At 42.2% G+C, this 26,971-nt stretch overlaps 1 protein-coding gene across 5 annotated transcripts in view; it reads right to left on the bottom strand.

Moving 5' to 3' along the window:
• The window catches only part of PPP1R9A (protein phosphatase 1 regulatory subunit 9A), a 140,182-nt gene extending 114,177 nt beyond the window's left edge, over positions 1 to 26,005 (bottom strand). For 4 of the 5 annotated variants that reach the window (XM_065627545.1, XM_065627548.1, XM_065627547.1 and 1 more), the window contains exons 1-2: positions 25,540 to 25,728; positions 22,567 to 24,257 (exon numbers count right to left, since the gene is read on the bottom strand). In XM_065627545.1, coding sequence (XP_065483617.1) covers positions 22,567 to 24,030 — 1,464 coding nt within the window. In that variant the 5' untranslated portion in view covers positions 24,031 to 24,257; positions 25,540 to 25,728. Of the gene's footprint in view, positions 1 to 22,566; positions 24,258 to 25,539; positions 25,729 to 25,929 lie in introns of those variants that run through there. The other variant, XM_065627546.1, reaches the window with a different exon arrangement.
• Positions 26,006 to 26,971: the final 966 nt, after the last annotated feature.

The raw sequence follows: 26,971 nt of genomic DNA, 5'->3' as shown, positions 1-26,971 counted from the left end.
AGGTGTCAGTCATAAACCCAGAAATGCAGGACTTCACTACCCCTCTGACTGACTGTAATCTCATGTCTGTGACACCAGTCTTCAAGGTAAACTGGTTCTTCTTTTTCTATATTGTTTACGTCTCCAGATTTTACACAATGAACCGTCTCCACAGTTGCGAAAATGTTCTTAAACTCTTGAGAATGTTTATTCAGAAATTTCTCACTAGCCTGACCGCTCAGCTTTCAACCTACCCACTGATGTGACCTCTTTGCCCAATTTGCTACCTAACTTAAAATTCTACTGCACTGGCAGGAGAAAAACCAAACCAAAACAAAACAGTGTTATCTATTTAGACTGAAGTTACAGAAATGCTCCAAACGAGTTTCACAGATTTGTTTTTTTCCCCAAGTAACAAAGAGGTACAAGTCAAGCAATTCACACACTTAAACAGTGATAGAAGTAACTCACTACAATAGATTCTATACACACTTTCCATCAACATCTTAATTTCTCAAGAGATTTTCTATGAACTCTAAAAAAATTCCCTCTTAAATCCTATCCCCAAACCTTTGGTCTCCAATTATTAGAATCTTAGCGGGTAGCCATAAGTAGACTAATCAAACAAGAAAAACTGCATTTCTTTCCAGCTGAGTATATAAATCCTGCTCTCTAATGTTTTTCCTCCCAATTAAGCAGTTTGTAAACTTGAGAAAGCTTTGGGGAAAACAAAATCCTATTAAAAATTCTAGAAACTCTTTGACACTATGTAAAATTTCAGGATGAAATTTTGTTACCTGAATTCTGGAATAAACACATCTAAAAATATATGAAAGCCCTGATCACCCTCAGGAAATGCTTCAGTGACCTAAATGTGTCAAAAAGAGGGAGAAGCAGCTGACCATAGTGGAAAAAACATGAATGAGAAAACAGTAGATCGACTATTTATTGTACCACTGCAAATAAAATATTTTTTACCACAATTCAGCATATGCTTAAAATTGATGAATTACTTTTAAAGAATCATTTGTGTCACACAACATAGGATTTTGCTATATAAACTGTCAGAAAGCATCACCTCAAATACAGTGGAAGGCAAAAGCATAGATGGTTATGCTTAGAAAGACTGACATCACAATGAAGTCTGGTGAGAGAGCGAGCTTTCTCTTATCAATAGTTTAATCTGTCAGGAAAGGTCCCCAGAAATAATAGACAAATCAGTTTCCATTGAAAATAAAATATTATTCTGATTTTCAGAATGACATTATTAAACTTCCAGGTTGCAGATAAAACCTGGAACAATAGTTCAATAAATCTTGATCTCATTAGAATAAACTACCAGAAGATAATGAGAAAAATCAGTGTTTCTATGTGATGCCTCCAAAACTGGATGCAACTTGCAGTGTTCATTTGTTATGTAAGTTAAAAAATGAAATTGTAGTAGTGTGGAGATGAACACAAGACCAGCAAGTACACAGTGAAAACTAAACGAAAAGCTAAAGGGAAAAAAAAAAAAGTACATTTTTGTTCCTTCCCCCCAATTGCATTGAAGAAAATAAAAATACCACTTTCAGGATAGTCCGTTCCAAGGAAACCTGGACTGGTGTGGATAGCAAAGAAAAGGCACAGCCAGTGCTCCTCAGCAGAGGTGGGCAGGAGCAAATTCCTCCTTGCAACCCTGTGCAGCAGCCATGCCACAGCTGTACAAGGAGACAATTCTGAACTACCATTATACAGTTAAATTCTGCTGCTGCACTGATTCAACAGCTGCATAATGTAGCCTGAGCCATTAATAAACAGCTTTGTGCCTCTCCATATTTTTTTATTTTTATTTGCAAGCGGTTGCTCATAAGACATATTTACATGTTTTGAAAAATATACAATAAGGTTAATCCTCTTTGCTGTCTTTTCAAGGGCTAAAATAAAAAACAAGCAAAACATTTTACTGGAACCTAAAAAAAACCCTCTGAAATTCTGATACTTCTGGAACAAAGAGATTAACATTCTTCAATTAAGACAGGAGAAAGCATTCTTCAAATTGATTCACAGGGAGTACATATTATTTCATCAGTTCAGAGATTAGATGTGTGGGTAAACTGGTTTCCAAGGTAACTGGACTAACCATGGGGAAGTCATCAGGGTGATAAGTAACTCAAAAAATTTAGAAGGTACCATGCGGAAATAGAAGCGAAGTTGCTCAACTGTAGCTATTCAGATAAGCCTAAGACTTATTTTACACAAAGCAGAATGGGATTATTTAGAACAGTGTTTCTAATGTTTAAACTGAGAGGTCATGAGCGGTGCCCGAAAACCTGATGTGGGGCCAGAGGAGATGGTACTTCTCACTGAACACCACACGCATGAGCAGATCTAGCCCTTTGGTGAGCACACAACCCAAACTGCCACCCAGGTTGCTGCTGTGTTGCTGTCGGGTATGGCGCACCAGGGACACGGACCCCGGCAGCAACAGGAAACCTGGAAAGTGTTTAGAACAACGCAGATGGCTGAATTATGAGTTTTACGGCCTTCACAGGTCCCCAGTTAAGTTCCACCACAAACACCGCTGAAAATACATGAGCTCAACACCACCAAACTTCTGAAGTCTGATGAGGGGTTCTTTTTCAGGTTCTAGAACTTTAGGCAATGCAATTCCTAGAAATACAGTTAAATAACAATGCAGTAAAATATTTTTCTTATTTAACAGTTGAATTCATACGTGCGGACTTAAGTATCACTAAATACAGAACTTGACATTTACAATTTTTATTTGGATGCCATATTCCAGCAAACGTTTAAATTGACGGTGCAAACTAGAAAGCGCGAGTGTTTCAGCCACGGAGCATCATTTGGAGCAAAATAAAACGTAATAGAGAAACAAAAATAGCTAGCCTTAGATAGAGCCTTCTAGGTGCTGTTCGCTTTTTCCTCTTGCACAATTTGCACAACATATATGAATTTGCAATATCAGTCCACACTGCAATTTGATTCAAGGCAAAACATGAGCAATATACGTTTGCAGACAAGCTTTTTACCTGAAGGCATACATACACACACACAAGCAGTCTGGAAAAAAAAAAAAAAAAAATTATTTTGTATGCAGAAGAGGAAAGTTCCTCCCAGTCTGCTGCCACCAGTAGCACCAGGAGGAGAGAACCGTTTTCTTCTGCAGAGGTGGAAGGGGGGCTTTCTGGAAAATGTGATGAGCTGCTGCCAACATCTGCTGTTTCCCAGATGGGGCAAAAACCCTGACATGCAGCCAGGGCCCAAGGCCACAACACGTGAGGATCAAAGTCTGTCTTCGTGTCAGATCCCAAATCAGGTAGTTAATTTTATTTATTTTAAATAAATTGCCATGGCATATTATATGCTATGGATTCACTTTTGTTACCTTATACTGTGGGAAACTATGTTAATTTTCAGTGCTCCAAATAGCATTTCTGAAAGCTTTTAAAAGGACCTGGAAAGAAAAGACCAGCTCATAATATCTGAAATACTTCTCAGAGCTCAATCCTGTAAGCTGCTTCTCAACTAGAAACACCATCACGTACTGCAGAAATTCAGAGGGCTTCTGTAAGAATATAAACTGAAATAGCTTTGCACTCAGTGCAAATAGTCCTAAATCACATCAAATTCTCATATGCTGTTACATAGTTCTTACATACTAATTTCTTAATTTGCAGTACCGGAAGTAAGTTTGATAAAGCAGCAAGATAACCCCACATAATGGCAAAAATATCTTGCACAGATTCAAACACAAAATCCTCCACATTATATAATGACTCTGGAAACTACTTAAAGAACATAGTAAGGAATACATTTTCTTAAGATGTCTACAGACAGGAAAAAACAAAAACAAAAAAAACCAACACACCAAAATCCAAACTCTTGATTTGGCTAAGGAGAATTCATTGCAGTGGGTAGAGGCGATAATTTGCATCTCACTAACAGCAGGATTCTACTGTCCTTCTGCATCTGCCCACAATTTAACAAAACCAAAACAAAAAAAAAATGAATCAAACTCTGTGGAGCACAGTAGCACTAAAAATTTCCAGGGTCATATCATCCTGTAAGCTACTTAAAAGACTAGAAGTCCCGAGAGCTTCTCAATGGGACAGAATAATTTTTTTGAGCTTAACCGCTCTGCATCAAGCTTCCCAGCACCTTCAGTCTTAGGTTAGCACAGGAAGAGTCACCGTATGCTCTATGTAAACATGCTTTAAACCACCACAGGAAGAGACAAAAGAAAAAAAAATGCCACCATCTGTAAAAGACATAAAACAACATAGAGCTGCCTCTACAGAATGACAAAGATGAACCAGCCATCCCCTCCAACTGCAGGAGAAAAGTCTCCAATTCTTCAAATGTTGCATTCCGAAAAAAAGCAAACCAGAAGTCTGCACTGCGTCCTCTGGTATATGGGGAACACACCTTTATTTAGGTGCACACAAGATACTAGACACTCAATTCAATCACAAAAGGAATTTTGTCTTCAAACTCGAAGCTTTCTAAACTACATTCTTGAATTACCGTAAATAAAATTCTGTGAAAGCATCAAATATAAGTTCACAACCTCTTGTTGTGAGGAATATATAATTATTAGCAAATTCTATAACCATCCATCAGCAGTTAATGTTTGGTCAGGCAGGCTCAGTAAGGAGAATTTGCTTAGCTTATTTTATGTAACACATAAGATAAGACAAGGTGTACAACTACATTACAAAGTAAATTATCTTTTATTGAAGACCAAACAGCTACAACTGGACTGCTTTTGGTACCAACTCATCTTGTTTAATTTTAATTCGGGTACACCTAATTTATACTGCCGCCTGCAGCAATATATACACATATTCCCCATGACAGTGTCTCCACTCTTAAATCTCTTTTGCTTCCTGAACATAGCTTGATACCGTGATACAAAGGAAAGGAATACAGAATCTGGGAATTGCAATTTGTTTCCAATTTCTATTGGCCAAGCATATAATTACATCCATGACAGACAGTATACTCAAAAAAGTATCAAGTCACATGGGACTGCTGCAGGCAAAAAAAAATCAGCCCTGTGATGAACACACTAGGAACTCAAAGCACAGGCTGACGCTGCTTTCCTTTACTTCCTCAGTATTAATTTCAGTTTCAGTTCTGCTGAAGATATCATTGACAACAAACTCACTCTCATCAGCCAGAGTTACATGTGAGGTACAATTCTGTTCACAGTACATTACCCACCTTTCTTCAATTTCTGAACCCTGGTTTCACGGTTAGTAAAGAGCCACGACAACGCAGAGGTGTGCTTTGCTGATGTTGAAGACCACACAGAAGTTCTCTCAAACCAAAATGGTGAAGGATAGAGCAGTGGTGCAGGCAGGAGGTAAGTGCTCCAACACAGGTAGCTCCAGCTCCTGGCTCCTTCCCCAGATCTCACCTGTACCTCATTTATCTGTAGGTCAGTGAGCACACATGGTAAATGGCAACTGTAATATTATGAAATCCATTAATTGGTATCATAAGATTCCCCAACAGCAGTTACCTAAATTTTACCATTTTTATTTTCCATTAAAATTTGAAGGTCTCAGTTTTACTCCTCTCTCTCCCACTAATCCCAGTTGCATAACCAAGCATTATTTCATTGTCCTCCGACTATTTCTCTCCCTACTATGTTATCTGTTGAGCTTATTTATATTCATTATGCAAAGACATTCTAGCCACAAAATTAATACCTCAATAAGGCCCCAACCATGTATCAAAACCATGAAAGCTTCAAGATATGAATAAGAAAGCTTATCCTGGTTATCCCAGTTTGAAAATTATTCTAGCTTCTTTATTCATTGATGTTTTATTTATCTTTTTTCCCTCTTGGGATTATGTTCCTCATTGAAATTGCTTTAGAGTAGTGAAGTTAAACGTTGGTCTTTGTCATGTCCCAGCCACCACTTGCAAATAGCATAATGGGAGAGACAACGTAAAAAAAAAAGGCGAGGTTTCGACAGATATTGCAACTGAAGAAAACAGGATGGAAAAGCATCCCAAAGAGGTTCTGGTTTGAGAAACAAATACTATTTATTATTACTAAAGGAGGACTACAATCCAGTAAAGTATTTATGGTCTTATCTGTTGGTCAAAGGAAAACACCACATTCATGTACTGACTAAATTAAAAATCTGGAGTTGAGCACTTAAACCCCCCACAAAATCCAAAGGGAAATTAAGTTGCGTTAGGCGTGGTGCTCCACAAAGTCAGCACAAACATTGACTGAGGCCCTGCCTACAGTCAGGAATCGATTTATTGAGTACTGCGGTCTTTCTGACTACTTATTCTTCCAGCTAACAGCCCTAGTAAGAGCTGCAAACAGATGCCTACCTTTACTGAAGGCTCAAAGCCTACAGCTGCCTCCTGAAGGCAGGTGACTGCTGCATTTAATCAAAAAACCAGGAAGATCTAACTCTCTTCATGAAAGCCTATCCAGGAGAGGAAAAGGTTATAGTGGTGCACTTCATATAAAAGGCCAAGAGGTTATAACAGTCATCCGCTATGTGGGAGTTAAAATTCAATTCCCTTTAAGTCAAAGAATCTCTTTTGAAATCTACTATCTCCTTGTGTATTTCATTTTAATGAGCTTTTCAGCATATGTCAGATGCCAAAGCTGCCCTCGGTGCCGAGTTCTAAATGTTTAGCTACAGAATCATCCTTGCCATTGTGTTCTTTCCAGTGCCAGGACCTGCAAAGTCTTTCTGTACAGATGGTTCTTTTAGTCCCACACTCAACAGAAAGAGTGGAAGAACACACAACGTAACCTACTCCATGATGTTTAGTTAGACACGCTCCTAGTAAATGATGGAGGGAGGTCCAAGTCCCCTTCCTTGGCACATGTTCCAAAGATGGTTAATCTTCCTCCAAGCTCTTTTATTAACTGCATGGACAAAGTTTTTTTATAAATTTTTATTGTAGATTCACAGCACACCTGAAAAAGCTGCCAGCCTTAATGATATCATCTACATGTACTCCAAGATCAGTAGGTAAGAAACCCCATTAAGTGGTAGCAAAGGTTTTCTGAGTATCTCCTTGATCAGTTAGAGTTGTGATGTGATCATTCAAAGGAGACTCGCTGACTAGTAATGAAACTCAAGAACTGCTTTCAACTGAAGGCACTACGCTCTCTTTGATGAAGCTGATGCCATTTGTTACAAACTGTCACCCAAAAATGCAGCTTTTTTTTTTCACTTATACATCAAAACCACTGAAAGTTAGGAACTTTAAGTCATTTTGTTTTCTTATTGAAGTAGCTTTGCATTTCTTTGAACACTACCAGATATTGAAACTGTTTCCAGAAAAGCATCATTTCATGGTTTCATTATAAATCTACCTGATGTAGACAACTTCTGATGCAATTCTTATAACTGGATGAAGGGACCATCCCACCAGTACTTAGTATAATTATCACAGAATCATAGAATGCCCTGAGTTGGAGAGGACCCACAAGGATCAGAGTCCAGCTCCTGTCCCTGCATATGACAACCCCACAGTTCACACCATGTGTCTGAGGGTGTTGTCCAGTCTCTTCTTGAACACTGTCAGGCTTGGGGCCGTGACACCTCCCTGGGGAGCCTGTTCAAGTGCTCCACCACCCTCTGGGTCAAGAACCTTTTCCTAATGTCCAACCTGAACCTCCCCTGGCACATCTTCCTGCCATTCCCTTGGGTTCTGTCATTGGTCGCCAAAGAGAAGAGACCAGCATCTGCTCTTCTTCCTTCCCTTGTGAGGAAGCTGTAGACCACGATGACATCTCCCCTCACTCTCCTCTTCTCCAAGCTGAACAAACCAAGTGACTTCAGCTGCTCCTCATACAGTTTCCTCTCCAAACCCTTCACCAACTTCCTAGCCCTCTTCTGCACACTCTCTAGCAGCTTAATATCTTTTTTATCCTGTGGTGCCCAGAACTGCACGCAGTGCTCCAGGTGAGGCTGCACCAGTGCAGAGACAGCAGACTACATGTTCAGCACACTGATGCAGGCTCCCTGCAGAAAAGAGTGCAATTCCCAGGGCTGGCTGCTTTGGGAAGGGAGTCAGAGCAAAGAGCAAAGGCCAGTACTCTCCACAATTCTCAGATTTTGTTTTTTCATCACAGTTTTCTGTAGCTTCCTTTTTTTGGTTCACTCTCTCGTGGCCAATCATTTCTTGAACCTTTCTCTTAGAGCAGACTGTACACAAAGCTATACATTTTTCCTTAACCATGATGTGAAATTAAGAGGTGCCTTTGTAGTACAGATCAGCACATCAGTACAGTGAGACTGTAAAACAGGTAAATACTGCTAAGTCACTGAAGTGGTTCTGCAGATATGTCTACATTAAACTTCAACAGTGCTATGATATCACCACTGCAAAGAAAAACAACAAACAAAAAAACTCAGCAACGGTTGAACACTCTCCACTCCATGCCACTGATGTTGTTATGATCTTTGGTAAAAAATACCCTACAACCTCATTTCTAGGCTTTTAGCATAAGTGGCAAGCACACTGGCAATTCATGCAGAGGTTCCCCCTCAGCTTTTAATAGTTATAATCATGCTTCCATCTTTAAGAATAACTCCCTTAAGTCATCTCAGTTCAACAAGCATTTAAACATTAAGTGCCACCTTATCTTGCTTATCTTGCTGTATTACACCACTCTCTAGTTTTGTATGTTCCAAACTTTCCCATTTACATTTGCTTCTTTTGAGTTGCTGCTACACCCCGGTGCTGCCTGTCAGCTTTGCAGTTCTCCTGCTGCTCACTCAGTTCCGCACACAAATGCAGCGTAAGAGCAGAAAAATCAGTATCTGTGCAGTTCTTCAGGTCATTGCCATCATCATGTCTGCCCGGCTGCCCTGTTATCAGTGCATGCTGATACCTCATTTTCTGTTCCCTACATGCTAACTAAAGGGTGCAGAAGACAACACGTGACTCAGGGGGGTTATAATGAGGATTTCCAGCACTGTTGTCTGCCAATGTTGTACAGTATGGTTTGCACAGTTTATATAGCACAGTATAGTTCATGTCACCATGTTTGACACCCCATCATGTGCCACCAGGAATTCTTGCATGCAAGCTCAGTGAACTGAATCAGAGCCAGTGCGGTAACTCCTGGAAATCTGCTATCGGTACTACTAACCTAATTTACTGATCAAGTTCAGAACAGTAGCACGACAAAGGGCTGCACGCTGCCAGGGAGTCCCAAAAATATCTTATTTCTGATGGTAACACTGATGTCTGCACCAAACACACAGGCATTAGCAGAAGCAGTTGATACAAAGAAAGATATTTTAAATTTAATTTATTCTACAATTGCATTTTTTTCACTTTAGGAACTTAAATCTGAGGTCTGAAAGGGGGATGAGGGATGGTCCTCCTTTTCTTCTACTGCTGTTTTTTTCAGATAGTGAGACAAAAGATAAAATTTTGACCTCCATTTTCAGAGTAATGTAATCCAAGCCGGTCATCAAAAGACAACTATTATTCAGCAATTCACCAAGTGATGTTGTATCTTGGAATTCCAGTGCTAATAAAAGACAAAGAATTGAATCTAGTATTTCATTATTATAGTACCACTCTTGTTTAAAAGAGAACAAAAAATACCTTATACCAGAAAGAAGGCATATTATGCTTACCCTTAACAGACATTTTTGCTACACCCTCCTGGTCGGTTTACCTTGCACTGCAAAAATTCTTGCAGCTAAAGCAAGCCCCACACCCTTGGGAGCATTGTGTCTATCATAATAATAAATTACAGAGTTTTTAATACAAAGATTTCTCTTTCAAAGCCTTTTGATGAATTACCACTACAATATTTTATTAGTCAAGCATCTGCATACACAAATAAGTGTGTTCTTTTAATTCCTACTTTTCTAGGTGTATGAGTGTATGTTCTAAAAAGAAGTGGCTGCGATCTGCCTATAAGTTGGCCAGGTGAAACAGATACTCCACGCAACACGGCCCAGAGAAGACACTTCCCCTCCTCTCAGGTGTCAGCCACAGTTTTAAGGAAAACTGTGATGGAACATATGGCACATCTAGATTTTGTCTCACACAATAAAGAAGCAAGCTATCGAAAGCAAAGAGTGAGATCAGATAGATCTTTGGAGAGAACAAGAATAACAAAAGAATGATCAGCATTTACAGAGCCTCTGTGGATATGAAGCTATACATTTCACGTGTTATTTACTTATTACAAATAATAAAACACAACAAACAAAATCCACAGATAATGCTGTGACAAAATAAACTCAGTGGAAAAAATGTACCACAGTAAATTTTTCAGTCTTTCAAGTGATGATTATGCTCTGCGTAAAACAATGACAAAAATTCATAAGCTGACAATTTAAAAAGCAGCTTTTTTTCTCTCCTGTTTTTTAATGTGATGCAAAATGTCAAGCATGTAGCCCTAGAAAACAAGAAAAGTAAGGATAAAAACAGAAATTATGTCCTAGGCCATCAACAAAACTAACCGCAGTCTGGGAAGCGTCCAGAATCAATACAGTGGATAAAAAGAAGACAACCGGAAACATTTAATTAAAAAAATACATTTAATTAAGAAAAAAAAAAATCTATGAGTCAGACTACAATACTCAGATAACATCGGGAAGTCAATAGAGGCAAAGTCGTGAAGAAAGGGTTCAATTGCATGTTTCAGATAATGCCACACTGCGGGACTACTGATGCAGTGGTAAACGTTTAGCTCTTAAAAAAGGTCACAAACTTGCCTTATGGCTTCTCTGAGTGAAGCGCTACCGTGTACCAGGCGCATTGGCCTACGAGAGCTGAGGTGGGGCCCAGCCAGGGCAGGCTGCTGAGGGGACTCCAGCTCAGCCCCTGCTCCCAGCCCATTCCCTGGGGGAAAAGGAGACCCCTCTGCTCCACCGCCCCCCTGGCCAGGCTCCCACAGTTCTCACCACAGTGCTGCTGGAAGCTAAATCCAGCTTTCTCAAGCTCAGAAATGTGCAGGTCTTAATGGCATGGATTAACTACAGGGGTTCTCCAGTGCTTAGAGACACAAGCGACCCTCTGGACTAGAGAAATAAATAACATAAATCATATATAAGCACAAGAGATTTGCTTTAACAGATCCACTTTTAAGCCAAAGGAGTGAAGAACTGTATACTACTCACTATCTTTCAGTTTTAACGCCTTTATTCAAAGTGCTACCCAAATAAAATTCCACTAATCTCTCAGGCTTTATAAATCACTGTTGGTCATCTTCAGCCACACACATCAGCTTCTCCTCTGGGAGATCCTGTGCTTTACGAAACCAGCAAAGTGCCTCTCTTCATCATTATCGGAAGGATTTCATAGATAAACAAGACAATGTTAGCAGCTCAGTACATTTTAGAAGTGAGTACCTTTAAGACTGCACTGAAGGTGTATTGCACAGTGTGGCATTATTTACCAGTTTGGCCAGAACTTTGGAGTATTCAGCCCTAACCGAGTGCTCAGCTCACGTTCCTGTTCCAAGCAGCGCTCACCCAGCTGCAGGACAGCAACAGCTGTACAGACTTGGGCTACGCTGTATGCAAAATGCAAGTGGGCTTTGCCTCTGCTGCAAATGAACACTACCCCTCAACAGTTTTATTTTTGTACAGGCTGGTTTTAATTTCTCCATTTAATCATAAATATTAACTAACAATGTTTGTTTAAACATTTCCTCAAATTTTTTTTTTGCATTCTTAAATGTTACTTATAAGGTTAGGTCAACCTGCTCATGCTACAATACAACAGAATTTGGCCAAAACAACTCTTAAAATCTTTTCTTAGATAGCTATTTTGATTGACAGTGGTTGGTCTAGGTTCTCATTAACAGCAAACATCAAATGGCTATTATCAATCCTTAAACTAAACTATCTGTAATTACAGGTATAAATTCAAGCTGTATTCTTGAGCTCTTGTTAAAATATTCATGTCTATTCAAACAACGTTAACTATTATAATTTGGAGCTGCTGCACCACCTTTGGATTTGCAAAACCACACACTCTCATAATTTTGAGAAAGAATATGAGAGGTCACTTAGTGTATCTTACAAATAGTAAAACTAAAGGAATTCATCTTGGATGCAATTTAGCAGCTTCCTTTGCCAAAATTCAGTATCCGGATAATAACTTTTTCTGATTTAAATAAAACTACGAAAACAGAGGATTGTTGAGGATGGAAGGGACCTCTGAAGGTCCAATCTGGTCCAACACCCCTGCTCGAGCACGGCCACCTAGAACTGCTTGCCCAGGACCAGGTCCAGATGGCTTATGAGTATCTCCAAGGACAGAATCTCAAAAATATCTCTGGGCGACCTGTGCCAGTGCTCAGCCACCCTCATAGGTAAAAAGTGTTTCCTGATGTTCACACAGAACCTCCTGTGCTTCCATTTGTGCCCATTGCCTCCGGCTCTGTCACTGGGCACCACTGAAGAAAGTCTAGCTCCATCTTATTGGCACTCTCGCTTCAGGTATTTATATACATTAATAAGATCTCCCTGAGCCTTCTCTTCTCTATACTAAAGAGTCCCAGCTCCCTCAGCCTTTCGTCATAGAAGAGATGCTCCAGATCCTTCATCATCTTCATGGACCTTCACTGGACTCTCTCCAGCCTCTTGTTCTCGGGAGCCCAGAAAGGACTCCAGGTGTGGCCCCACCAGTGCTGAGCAGAGGGGATCACCTCCAACATCTGCCAACAACACTCCTTCCAACGCAGCCCAGGACACCATTGGCCTTCCTTGCTGCAAGGGCACATCACTGGCTCATGTTCAACATGGTGTTCTCAAGGGCCACAGATCCTCTTCTGCAAAGCTGCTTTCCACCTGGGCAGCCCCCAGCATATACTGGTGCATGGGGTTGTTACTCCCCAGGTGCAGGACTTTGCACTTCTCCCTGTTGAGCTTCATGAGGTTCCTGTCTGCCCACTTCTCTGTTCAGCCAGTTTTCAATCCACCCCACTGTCTGCTCGTCCAGCCTCAACTTCATCAGCTCCTCTGTGAGGATGTTATGTCAAAAGCCTCACCGAAGTGCATATAGACAAGATCCATTGCTCTCCTCCCATTTATCAAGCCAGTCATTTCATTGAAGGTTGGTCAAGTGTAACTTCCCTTTTGTAATGGTCAAGACTTACCGGTAATTACTGTGTCATGCACTTGCACTCAGCCACAGTAAGTCTTAGCAGTTAATTTGGATCAACAGCTATTTGAGTTGGAAACTGCTTTATATGCCATACAGAGAGAAGGGGAGGGGAAAAAAAACCAACACAAACAACAACGAAACAACAACACACCTGTTATGGTATTTCCATCTCCTCATCTTAAATATCAACATGAAATAAATGCATAAAACATTAAGGTGGCAGTTTTTAGTCAACCTACCAGATTAATAAAGGGGAGGTAAAACTGAGTAACTACTTCAGAGAAAAGGGCTGAGTAAAGAGGAACAAAGAGTTACGTGGTCTGGTAGTCTCTCCCAAACACCATACTGAAACATTCTCATTTGCATTAGCGCACTTTGCCACACTTCTAAATCACCAGCTTTTTCAAGATTGCTCTAAACCTCTAGATTCACGAGTTCTCTCTGGTTTGCCCTTGTGAAAAAATACAGTATTAAAATATTCTTGAGTATTCTGTTTAAGCAGTCCATGCACAATAAAATCTAATGGACAATAACCCAAGGTGACGTTAGTGAACAGGCATCTTTGCGCTTCTAACAAGGCAGAGCTAACAGGTAAATATTGAAATATGTCAGGATCTACATATCTACAGAATCTAAATATGTCAGTACAGAAATATGTCAGAGTCCATCTTGAAGATGACTGCAAGCTTATAAAGATGTAAAGACGATTACAAGCTGGATAAAATCTTGGGATGCTTTTTTTATCATAAAGGCCATGATCTAGATAAATTAGACAGGAGTTTAGTAGCATGACTTTTACTATTCACATCATTTGTTTAAAAGCAATAAGCTATAGAGGTTTTTAAATTTGAAATACAGGTATTTTATCAAATAAAAGGCCCTAGATCTACATGCAGCATAGTCTGAATATTAAAAGATATCCTTTCAATGTGAACCAGCATCTTATGCCCTTGAGATTACGCATTGAATACTAACGCAGATGGAAACTGCAGAGAAGAACATAAAAAGTTACAGATGTGCACAGACTAAGAAGTGCAGCTGTATGTGTAATAACTCAAGGCAAATGGGTCTCAGAGATAAATTCTGTATTCACACCTTCCACTGACTTTATCGTATGGAAATATCTGAGTGATCTGACAGGTCTCTTGAATCAACTCTAGTGAATAAAATTAGCTTCTGCTCTCACTAGAATACAATCTATTTAAAAAAGGACACCACGGAATAATAGCTACCACTTTGTACCAATTAATTACAGGAATGTCAGGTACTTTTTTTAAATAGCTTATTTGTGGCCTGCAAGTTCAACAGTGCTGAAAGAAATTCCAACCTTTAACAGAATTAATAGACACTGTTGGACAAAACAGTAGTCTGTTGGGAATACGAAAGGAGTACCTGCTCTTACAATTCTTTAATCTTAGCTGGAAAATGCCCAACTCCACCTTAAAAGTGGAATGCTTCCCCTTAGCCTTCAGATGTTTTTTCTTTATGAATATAGCAGAGATGCAATTATGCTCTTTTTCAGGCTGTGTCATCCCTCACTAAGCAAGACAAATTTCTTAAGCCTCCTGTTCTATGACAGAATTAACCAAGAAAGGGACAGATGAGCGCAGCAAGTTGCTGCAGCTCTTCCTGCAAATTCACTCGCCTTCAGCAGAATCCACCAGACACTTTCCAGATGAAGCTTCCTTAGCGAGTTATGACATTCACAATTCCCTACCGCTACCAAAACATTTTGCCTCATGTATCTAGAACGCCGTTTTCCCTCCTCACAGCTGCATGGCACCGCGGGTTACTGCTGTCATTCTGCGTGAGCAACTCACAGAGTGGCTTTCTCCTTCACTCTCATCCCCTACAAACGAGTCACTAGTTCACCGTGAAACTTCTTAGCTCATAAATCCATCCCCACTACTCAAGCCTTCCCAGTCACCCATATTTTATGGTAATCCTATGCAATGATAAGGCTTCCCCACTTTCCGTCAAAACCAAGTGTCATTAGCAAACTCCAACTTTCTGAGGCAGAACTACTGAAATTTTTAAAAAGGTCTTCTACCTTATTAAAGGCAGACACTAATTTAGCCTGACATATGCTACCTCCCATAAGTCCATTTATATGTATTCCACTTTTCCATTTGCCTCCCTGCCTTTGATTCTTTTAAAATGTTCTTCTATTGCTTTGCTATAGGGAAGAAAAAAAAAAAATCAAGCTGCCAGAACCACCTCTTCTCTACTTTCTGAAAAACAGCTACTGCATTTGCTCTTCTGCAGTTAATACCATCTCTATTTTGATAGTGTTCTGTTTGTTTTGAAATATTTGCTACAAATACTTCTAAAATACAGCTTATTTCACTCAGGCCCCTACAAACCCAAGCACTAGGAACTTCTAGGTTTCCTCTTCATTTCACTACAAGAATTTCCAGTATAAGCGTTTCCACCCGTATACATTTATTTCACTCCTAATCACAATTCCATGTTCAACATGACCAACTGCACCAAAAATTAAGGCAAAATATTAATATAATCTGGGGATGATAGCTCTGACCATAACCTCATGCTCACTGTGTAACATAGCTTCCTTTCTTCCTTCATTTTTAAGGATTAAACAGCTTTTTACAACTTGGATTATTTTCCTTTACAAGGTCAAACTAAGCTTGACTTCTGGCAACATCTTATTCATACTTAAGACTTCTGAACTCTACAACAGTCTTCATTTTTTTGAACAACCACTTCTTCCACTCCTTGCAAGTTCTTGGCGAGCTTCTGATATTCTCTTTGAGTGGCTTTTCTTCCAATTAGGTCTGCAATTATTCTGTTCGTGTATTCTGCTTCGTCTTAGGATGCAAATCCCACACACCTTTTCTAATTCTGAATCACAGAGATTCCAAGAACCCCACCATTAGCTCCCTTAGCTCTTTGGTTCAACTAATTTCAAATCATTTCCCTACAGTTTCTCAGTCTCAATTTTTGAAATTCAAAATCTCTAAGTGGAAACCCCTTTCAATCTAAACCATATAAACCTCTGATGCCAATTATTCAATCCAAACTCAGTTTCTACAAATGGCTCTTCTAGAATGTCTTCAATGCTTATAAAACCCGATTTAAAGCAATATTATTTATTTTTAGTTCAATAACTCTGTGTGAACATTGCATCCAGGAATAACTGGTCCCTGGAATTAGTAGTGAAATTATGTCCTATACAATAGTTAAAGTCTCCACAGCAGACTGTGGCAGGCAAATAACTTTATTCCATCTACTGCACACCAATAATTCCATGTATACTTAATACAAGAAAACTCTTTTGCACCTGAAATTATTGTGCGTGAAAGACTCATCTAGCGAAAGTATACAATTCCAATATAATAATGTATTTCATGTAGGAGGCAGATGACCACGTTGAACACACTGACCTTTTAATAATCAAAATAGCAACTTGTTCTGGAATGCTTTATCCCTTCACTATTGTTCTTCATGTGAGAGCACCCAGTCTTTGAATCTTTAATATTTACTTCTTGTTCCTTTCACTGACAAACATATTTAAAATGTTCTGCCTTTCACAACAAGATCTTCCAGAACAAATGTAACTGAAATAGAAGACCAGGTCCCAGAAACACTCTATATATCCTACCACCAGAACAAAGAACTTGGTTCTACATTACCGTTAAAAAAAAAAAAAAAGCTAGCATCGCAATCCTTGCAGCACAACACATTTTATTACTGCTTAAGTCTGTAGAATTTCCCATACTTCACAATACCTGAAAAAAGTATAAGGTCATTTTATGTAGCAGAATACACACATTTCAAGCCAACCAAGCAATAGCTCAGCATGTCAAACTACTTCACAAGTAGAGATTAATGGAATTAATTACCAACATGCTGCCCATTTTACAGAATTCAAATACACCATAAAAGTTCAGTGGTTTATTCAACACTACAGGAGACGGAGCCTAAGCCTACTTAATACCTAGTTTCATGCTTTAGCCAAAACTACCATCCACTCCTAATGTTGTAAACAAAGCATGGACACAGGAGCTAGAGAACCAAATTTAAGGAAAGGAAAACATACTTTCAGCGATTTCAGAAGGAACCTACACATCCTTCATAATCTGTAAGGTGTCTTAATTAACTCATTCAAAAGTGGATGAATTTATCAGATTCTATAATCATTTTAAATCCAATATAGCCTCAGGATCTTTCTGCAAGTCCTGCCTTTCACATCTGCCTTCAACAAGTGTCCTAACACCTGCTTGGACTGCTTTATTTATAAACTCGTATGCTCACCGAAGCTGGAAGAGAGACCTGAAGGTCATCTAAATCCAACTCTGTATTCACCTAAGTAAAACACTAACAGAAGCGGTGGCAAGTCTGGAGCCAGGGACTGTACAGTGCTTGTGGATGGGCAACCTTCACTTATGACTTCTTTGATCCAAAATAGCTCATCAACATTTTAACAACAACAGGAAAATAGCATACTAAACATCAAATCAGGCAAAGAAATACTTTCAACACTACAACTTGAAAATGTTTCTGGCATACTTTATTTTGATGCTTACTGGAAAAAGAACAGTAATATTTTAGAGAGTAAAAACTTCCAAAGTAATTAGTGTCAGATTGTTTCAGATTCTTTCTTTGCCACTACTTACATTCCTGAATACATTTTAGTCAGAGAAACGAGAAATAACTTAAAAGGAAGACTTGCTCCTTGAACTGGTTTTGATAAGAAAAATCACCATATAGCTCATACGAAATTTCAAAACAACTGTTAAATACAAATATTTACATTTACATGAAAATACGGTCACAGCACTTCTTGTAAAAACGTCTTCAAAGGCTCACTTTAAAAAGAGAGAGACAGAAGCACAGATTCTGATTCTTAAAGGCCATTTGAACAAAACATGATCTGGAAAACTGAAGTGTTGTAACGTATGAGATCCAGTCAAACTGCATGACAAAAGAGAGGAATAACACGAGGCCTGGGCACTAGTGACCATAATTTCTTTGTATGAAATCAGCTGAAGCACAGAAGAGCCATTTATTATATCCTTTCCATTCCTGTTACCCTCTCTCCCACCCACCCCAAAACTCAGAGGTCTGCAGAGAGCTCCCTTCACCACCACTGCACCCTAAGGAAGCTTTATGGAACCCTGAAAACAGCAGCAGCAGCAGCTTGGCCCAAAACCCCTCACTGCACCACAAGTTACCTGCTGTCTGCCAGACAGTCTGACCACACACCACCCAACCTCCCCAACCCCTCGGCCAGGTTGGGCCAGGCCAGTGGAGCAGAAGGTTGCAAAAGGAGGCTCAGCAGGGGACACCCGATTGCTGCTAACAGTTTTAATTGGTTTAACATGTACCTGGTACCAGAAATAGGGCACTAACTGAAGATGCAGCCATCAGCTATCAAGATCCCAGACATTCTGGACTCAGAGGGAAGAGGTAAATGTTACTCTTCCATCCTAATTCTATCCAGGACAGAGGAAGCATGGCTCAAAAGGAATTATGATTTGGGCAATCAATATATTCCATTTGCTAGAGTGTGGAAAGCCATGAGCCAATGAATTTTGCACTACTGGCAAACCTTGTCCAATTACCCCACAACGTTTGGGAAGCAGCATAACCCAGGAAACCCTGCAAAACTCAACAAAAGGTCTATAAATCACAGAGTTTCTGGTTTTTTGTATAGAAAAGTATCCCTGGCAAAACCAGGGTATTTTTTATCTCATCACACTCAAATCATTCACCTCTTACACTTGCCTTGAAGAGCTTCAGTTCTATCCCTGAGAAGGAACACAATATCTCAACACAAGAACAGGCCAGTGCTGGTGATGGCCCCTATATCACTAGATAAACACTGATACCAACTGGTATATCAACGTGCACATACCTTGTTTAGCAACATACACACTCATGTCCTCTCCCACTACCAGCATCAACTTTTGGGCCCTTTTAAGCTATTTTTTATTGAACAGCACAAAGCTGCCTGAAGCTCCCACAGACATGCACAACTGCTCCTGTCAGTGATGCCACACTCCAAATACCTAAAAGCTCTCCAAGCCTGCAATGGCCCCTGGGCAGCCACCTGCTCCTAAGGGACTAATTTTCAACAGAGACGAGATCAGCAAACATATCCCATAATCCTAGAGCGGAGTAAATGGTCCATGGAGCGTGGGATCAGTGATAGTGAAATTACAGTCTCCAACAGGGTGGAATTTCCTGTATGCGTAGGCTTAAGTCTTTCTCTTTATAGTGAGTTTCTCAATAACTGGATCTTTTTCCTACTTGGGAGAAGTGCAGAATTCAATCTTTATCAGTTTGATGAATAAGATTTTATTTTTTCATCCTTCTGCCTTCATTACTTCTCATAGTCTAAAGCATTTCCTCTAAAGGGACAGAAAAGATTCCCCTTGGTGGTAACTGAACCTCTTTGCTCGTCAGTCTCAGCACTCTTCTCGTTTACTTCTTACATGACCACCTGAAAAACCTCTTGGAAAAAACAGTTCAAAGATGTTTATCTAAACCTGTTGAGACCTTCAAGTAACAACTTCATGGTAATAAGTACCCACTCATTTCACAGGTTACACATTCACATGCCGGTTTTGTTAATTATTTCACAGCTCACCTGTAGGAGGAGAGTGGAGGTATGATGCTGTGAAATCAGCAGTAAACATCTTGAGTTTGGGTTGGACTTTTAACACTACTATCTAGCAGAGTAATTAAGTACAAATTGCTTCATTTTAATAAAGATAAATCAATGTCCCAACAGTTCAGAAGATACTCCTACGTTGCTTTGTATTTTCCTCTCTCGGTTCCACTATGCATGAGATGACATTCAGTAAAGCATCAATGAAACTGGTTATGCCCACTAACACAAAAAATTGGCTAGAGCAGAAAAAAATCTTAAATTGTTGCTGTCTACTCAGCTAGCAAGCATCATCCCCACATCCCAGACAGGTAAAGGGAGCGATCAGGTAAATTCACACGCTACCACTGTGCAAGGGGACAGAACGCAAGTTCCCCTTGCCCTCTGTACTGCTCACTGGTACCTATCTGCCCAGCAGAAACTGCTTGCCAAAGCCAGTTCATGACCCCCCAGCAGCATGCCCGACTGGCAACACTGTGAGAGGCAGGAGCCCAGAGACTCGCCAGCCCCCGGGCACCCACCTGGGGAATCTCCCGCTGCCGTCAGGGGCCCCTGCCTGCGGTGGCATGGCTGGACAGTGACCTGACACTGTGGGCAGCGACCTGATGCTGTGGGTAGCCTGCCCAGCTTTCGCTGCTTGACCCTGCTGAGGGAATCACAGGGCACTGCAGCGAGAAGAGAGGAAGGCTCGAGAAGCAGCTTTTAATTTTCCACAAGTTCCGCTGCACTTCTTCCTCCTAGCGCAAGCCTTCCACACAGTTTCACTTCTGTTTCCCCGCATGACTGACAGATTGCATGCACTGGAGGCACCCGAGACAAAAAGCAGGGGATCTCCCAAATCTCCCAGTCCCTCCTACACTGTTCCCTCTCAAAGCAGCTTTTATTCTGTTTTCCTTCCTATCGACAATAAAGACACTAAAATAATTAAAGTAACAATTCTTTTGCTTTGGATAAGCTTGTTAAGAGTGCTTTATGCTTAAAACCATGACAAATGTACTCTTTTTTTTTTTTTTTACATAAATGACTTTTAGAGCATTTTCCTGATGGACTGCTATTATTACTTGATAATATGTAATCTGAAAAGAACATAGCATGAAAAACTTGAGAAGAAAGGAAAAATTTTATAACTGAATAACTGAAAAAATACTCTTACAGCACTTGGCATGACAGCATGATTCAGACAGACAACAGCAACATGCTGAAGTAAGGATGCCACTGTTAGCTCTTTCAAAATAGAAACAGCAGAAAAATCCAACTGTCTCAAGAATAAAAACAGGAGTCACCCTCTGGATTCTGATCTGTTCGAACCGTAATAAATACGATAAAACAAACCTCTGCATGTGATTTGTAGATCTTTCAGAAGAGAGAACATCATCTTGTCTGTTAGTACAGCCTGAGGGGGAAAGGTGGGGGGGATAACCTCCATAATCCTTTGTAATAAAAGTTTTCTCTACTTCATCTCCAAAAAAATTAAAGAAAACTAGCTAGACTAATTTCGGGAATGATCTAGAGGAAGCACAAGCACTGTTAGAATTTTTGGTCCATGACGCAAGCCTGAATAAAATACTAACAAAACAAAATTTAAAAATCCATTATCTTGGCTTGGAATAACTTGTTTCAGTGTAAAAAATGGTCTTTTTAAAGTATGAAGAACACAAAGCCATCCTCCTCCCTCCACCCCCCAATAAACAGATGTGAAAACCTGGTTGCTTCATGCAGATGAAAATTTCCTAATACAAATATACATCTTACCCTAACTTAAACCACAGGTGGTGTAAATGCAGCTTTTGTAAATTGCATTACTTCAAGTTTGATAGTGTTGATTCAGTAATTTTCATTGTTAAACTCACGCAATGAAAACACAGTCAATTACAATCACATATTTTTAATTTTAAAATGTTTAGACTTCAAGTAGTCCATGATATATGGCTGTTCCAAGAGCCATTTCTGGAAAAATGACTATGTTTTTGAATTGTCCATTTGGGACCATGTGCACTAAAAACAACTTGGAAGTAAAATACTTTTATACTTAACTCCGAAACTCAGCAGTGAAAAGCTGGTATAACAAACCATGACTAGTTATTCCTTCCTGAACTGAAAGTACTTGAAACAACATTCTTAGCTGTAATTTCAAGGTACTCAAAGCAAAAAAAGCTCTGCAAGAACCCCACCCTTCATTAGGTATTTCAATCAACTGACTTCTGCCCTTCCGTAGCACTGAGATATACTAGATATACATATACTAATGTTTTAAAGTTTTTAAAAAGTAATGATGCTACTAGAAAAAATTATACTAATTCAGACACAGAATATTAACAGCCCTCTACTAGTGAGACAGAATCACATTATATTTCATGACACTGTGTTTAAATACAAGGACTCAAAAGAACATCTAATGAAAGCTGAAGAAAGCCATTCAATCTAAAGAAGTTGTGATTTCAAATGAAAAAAAAAAAAAAAAACCAAGCAGCATGAAGGCCATCAACTACCCACTTCTACATTTCTCCATGTGATTACAGGTCAGTCATGTAAGTCAAAATGTGCATGTTAAAATTCCCAAACTTCACAAACCCAGCTGTCATTCTCAATTTCTGCTGGCTTAATCAGTCATTAAGTCATCCAGGAAATGACACAAGCTCATCAGAGCTCAGCTTCCTTACTTCATTTAAGATCATGCTCGCTGGCTGACTGTAATTACAAACGCATATCGAAGGATCCTCTGCAATCTTTTCAGAGCCAAGGTCAGCTGTCAAAGTCTACTTCAAATAAAGTTGCATTTGAAAACAAATCAAACTGCAGAAAAAGAATGTAGGAAACTTTACCTTAATTGGAGCACGGCTAAACTGTATTTTTCTGTTGGCTGGGATTTCATCTTCATCTGGCAATCCATTGATTTCAGAATATTCCATATCAGGTTCATAACAGTTATCTTCATCACTGTCATCCTGATCATCCTGTTCTGTACCTGTCTCTCCCCAGTCAGAATTATATCTCGATCGTACCCGATACACATTGTAGTCAGAGTGCATGTACACGTGGGAACTCTGAAAATTATTCACATCTTCATGCACTTCTTTTTCACTCGCCTCATCGTAACGGGACTCAGTAGCATCTGAAACAGCATCTGTGGCAAAATCACCACCTGAAGCTACATTTCTTGGTAATTCTGCAGCTTCAGGTCTATCAAAGATACCCTCTGCATGTTCTGACTGTTCCTTTTGTTGCAATGAAACTTCTGTCTCTGTTTTTGACTTACTCCTAGCACAGCTGTCCACAGATCTTTCGCTGTCAAGCGCATTGACCAAATCCTGTTGACTCGCTGCTGAGTTCTCAACAGAATCAGCACTTGCCTCTGTATTCTTCTTTATTTCCTCAGTTTTTAAACCTGCCGAAGTGCCCGTGGACGTCTTCTGTCTCGGCGTTGAAGGTGTGCTGTTCTGCTGAGAGTTCTCAACAGACATCACGCCCGTACTCTGTTTGGCTGGGGGAGACCACGTGCTGGCATCTTTCAAAGGACTGAAACCCTCAAGGTTTGCAACCGGGGAGGCGATATTCGTGACAGCAGATGCGAGGTTTAGCGGATAGTGGCCAGTTACAGAATACTCTTCATTGTTTTCTGATTTTTCTACGACAATTACATTGTGTGAGTCAGTGTTTTCAAAAACTGCACTGAGCTGACTCACAGTCGGAGAGACGGTCTCTGTCCTTGGGCTAAGACTGTCCAGGGAATCAGTGCTGCCTCTGTGAGACTTAGAGCTGCACCACTCGTCCGGAAGCTCATTGGAAATGACTTTCTCTTTCTTTGAGGAATAGCGATTGGAACGTCCCATTTCATGAGCATTTCGCTCAAACATCTTCCGAGTTTCAGTAAACTTGGAATAGGAAGGACCATCATGGATAGTATCAAATCTACTAATCCTTTCCGAGACGGATGATTCCAATTTTACAATTGAACCATCTGCTTTTTCTACAAATTCTTTGGGCCTAATTCGTCTTTGAGGTGAAGGAGGGCCACCCTTCCCCCTGGTTTTAGGGGTAACTCCAGCACTTTCAGTGGGCTCCATGCCCATCTGCATAAATAAGTTCTTAATTCTATTGACATTTGAGCCATATTTCCTGCCCCTGCTCTGCGAGGCCTCTCCTTCCTCTTTCGTTTTTTGGTCCCCATCTGATTTTGGTTTGTCAAAGGTGCTTTTCAGTGCCTGGAACTCAGTCCTGTAAGCATTTCTGTGAGGAGAGGCACTTCGGAGGGTTGATCTTTCTCCTGAAGACTCTGTTTTCATCATGTTTACTCCAGGAGTGCAAAACCAGCTTACATAGTTTCTGTGGTACCACTCTCAGTCTCAGTCTGTCACAGCTGAGATTCTGCTGAAGGAGTGTTTTTCTCAGGGGGCACTGCCCTTTGGCAGGGCCATACTTAACAGAAGATCTGGAGACAAATATCCAAACACATGCAGTCAATTCTGACCAAGCAGCATAACCAAGGACTCTCAAGAACAATGGGTAATTTAACCTGCAACATAAAGGAGGGTTTTCTGAATCATGTCAGGTACTTGTACTTTAAACCTAAGCCACAATTTCCATTTACTGTTATTTGATGTGTTTACCAAAAATAGAGGGAAAAAAACCCCAAACTAACAGCGCAGACACAGGAAAGCTTGTCATTACAAACTTTCAAATTGATTGCTGCATAATTTGCAATCTATAATATCATTCCATAGTGGAAGAATGGATTATTGCATCTTGCCATTCACAAAGTATCGTGCCACAAACATGCATGCAAAGGAAAGGCAATGTGACAAGAAAAATAACACTATTTTGTGTTATTGAACTTTTAAAAAACTGTAATAAAAAAATAAACCCCAAATCAAACCTCTGAGTAACTTACATTTAACTGTAAAGTAATTCATGCAAACATGATGGTTCTACTTCCCTAAGGCATTGCAAGACAACCCTTGCTCTCTCAAAGAAACATAATGGTAGAAATACCATCAAACACAATACACTTAGAAAGGCAAATTGAACAGCAGCTCGAGGGAACAAGAAAAAAACTGCACCCAAACTTAACATCCTCAGTCGACATAGTAAAGAAAGTGAAATCCAGTTAGAGAAAGTTGCCCCCTGTCACGGGCAGCGGTTTTAGCACCTGGAGGTGCCTGAGCAGGAGCTGCAGAAAGGGAGCCAGGGTATGGACCGCCGCCCACCCCCCGGCCCGAGGGGCTCGCAGGGGCCACCGTGCCGGAGCTCCCCGACCTTGGCGGCCGCCCCCGGCCCCGGCATCCCCGGCAAGCGCAGCGCCCGGCTCACCGAGAGCCAAACCCCCCTCCCTTCCCGTCCATTCCTCCTCCCCAGCCCTCGCTCCGCGAGCCCGCGCCGCCGCCGCTCCCGCCGTGACGGGGACGCCTCATTTTGGGCGCTGCAACACGCCGCGGTGCCCGCACCGCACAGGGAACCCCGCCGCGGCGGGAGAGGCGCTCCCGGCCCGCCGCCCCTGCCCGATCGCCACGGGAGATTGAAAAGGCCACACGGCAGCGGCTCCCGGCGCGATCCGCCGCTCCTGCAGAAGGCAATAAACTTAACCCGGGAGGACAGCGCAGGAGCCCCCGCGGCCGCTCCCCCTCGGGCGGCCGCGCCGTGCGGGAGGCGCGGGACCCCGGGCAGCAGCACCTTGCGGCGGGGCAGAGCCCGGGCAGCCGCCCCCGCGCGGCCGGGCCCCGCGGAACAAAAGCCCGCTGACGGCGCTGCTCCCCCGCGGAGCCCGGCGCCTCTCCCGCCGAGCGCGCACGCCGCCTTACCCAGCCGAGAGCCGCGGCGGGCTGCCCCAGCCTCCCGCCTCAGCGCTGCCCCCGCTCCTCCTCCGGCCCGCGGCGGCTCGGCGCCTCTGTGGAGAACGGCCGCTGCCGCCGCCCGCCTGACAGGAGGCGGCAACCGCCGCCGCGCCTCAACGCCATTGCAGGCGGCGGCGGCGGCGGCTGGGGCACCGACACGGCTCCGCGCGCACACCCGCGGCGGCAGCGCGGGGGAGGAGAGCCGCCGCGCCCCGCCGCAGCCGCGCTCCCGCCCGCCGCCCGCCCTCCGCCGCGGCGCGGCCGCCGCGCCCCTGCCGCGGGACGCGCCCCGAGCCGCCGCGGCCGCCCGCCGGGGGGCCGCCCGCCGCCGCCGCCGCCGGGTGACAGGTGCCTCACCTCCTCGGCGAGCCGCAGTGGTTCGCTCCGGCGGGGGGGCGCGGGGGAGGCGGCGAGCCGCGCTCCCGCTGCAGTCCGGCCCCGGGCGGTTACCGCCGAGCGGCGGGGGCCGGGCTCGGCCGCGGCCACGCCGCCTCCGCGCCGGGGCGGTGAGCTCGACCGCGCCGCGGTGCCAGCGCCGAGCCCCGCCGGCTGCCCTCGCGCCCTTCCTCCGCCCGGGAACGCTGGGTTCCAGTCCGACCTCCGAGGTCCGCGCCGGATCGGCACCCGCCCGCTCCTGAGGAGAGCAGCGTGCCCGCCTCCGCCGGGGAGGGGCAGGGTCCCGCTCCTGGTCCCGGTCCCGGCGGCCCGCGGCGGGGAAAGCCCCGGCTCGTCCCGCTGCAGGAAACCCGCGGGGCGCGCGTAGCACCGGCCGCGCTGAGGATTCGCTCCCTCGCTATGGAGCCATTGAACCCTGCCTACACCCAAGAGTAACGTGCCGGTAACAAACCCAGGCAAACCGCTGAACAACTCCGCCAACATGACTTGTTCCGGCACTTGCTGACAGGGACGGAGGATGACAGCAGATTGCCCTCCAATTACAACCACAACCAGCGTGCCTTTATTGTTTGTTACCTGGGTGACTTCGCCACAAAAATGTTTTGGCTTTGTGTAGTGAGTGACAAAACTTAATTGCGGAGCATGAAATCTCTAGGTAATTTGTAAAATTGGCAATCCGAGAAGGTAATGACTGTTAATCACATAGCAGCTCCTCAGCAAAGTTCATTAAACTAATTGCATAAATGGCCTGGGGATGTACGTTGCAAATTCTGAAAACTAACTATTACACATACAGAAGCAAGACAGGAGTGACTGAAAATGAAGACATTAGGTATATAGGTTCACAAACTTAATTCATTAGTTTTAATGAAACTGAAGTGTGGGTACTATACTCTAACTGTTCACAGATGTCAGTCTCTAGTTAATATAATTTGCACCAAGGGTACGCAGCTCAAAATGATTGCCTCTATATAGGTTAAATACTCAGCACATTAATATTGAC

Source organism: Caloenas nicobarica, chromosome 2 (assembly GCF_036013445.1).
Source record: "Caloenas nicobarica isolate bCalNic1 chromosome 2, bCalNic1.hap1, whole genome shotgun sequence".
NCBI lineage: Eukaryota > Metazoa > Chordata > Aves > Columbiformes > Columbidae > Caloenas > Caloenas nicobarica.
This window is presented reverse-complemented; position numbering and strand designations above follow the sequence as displayed.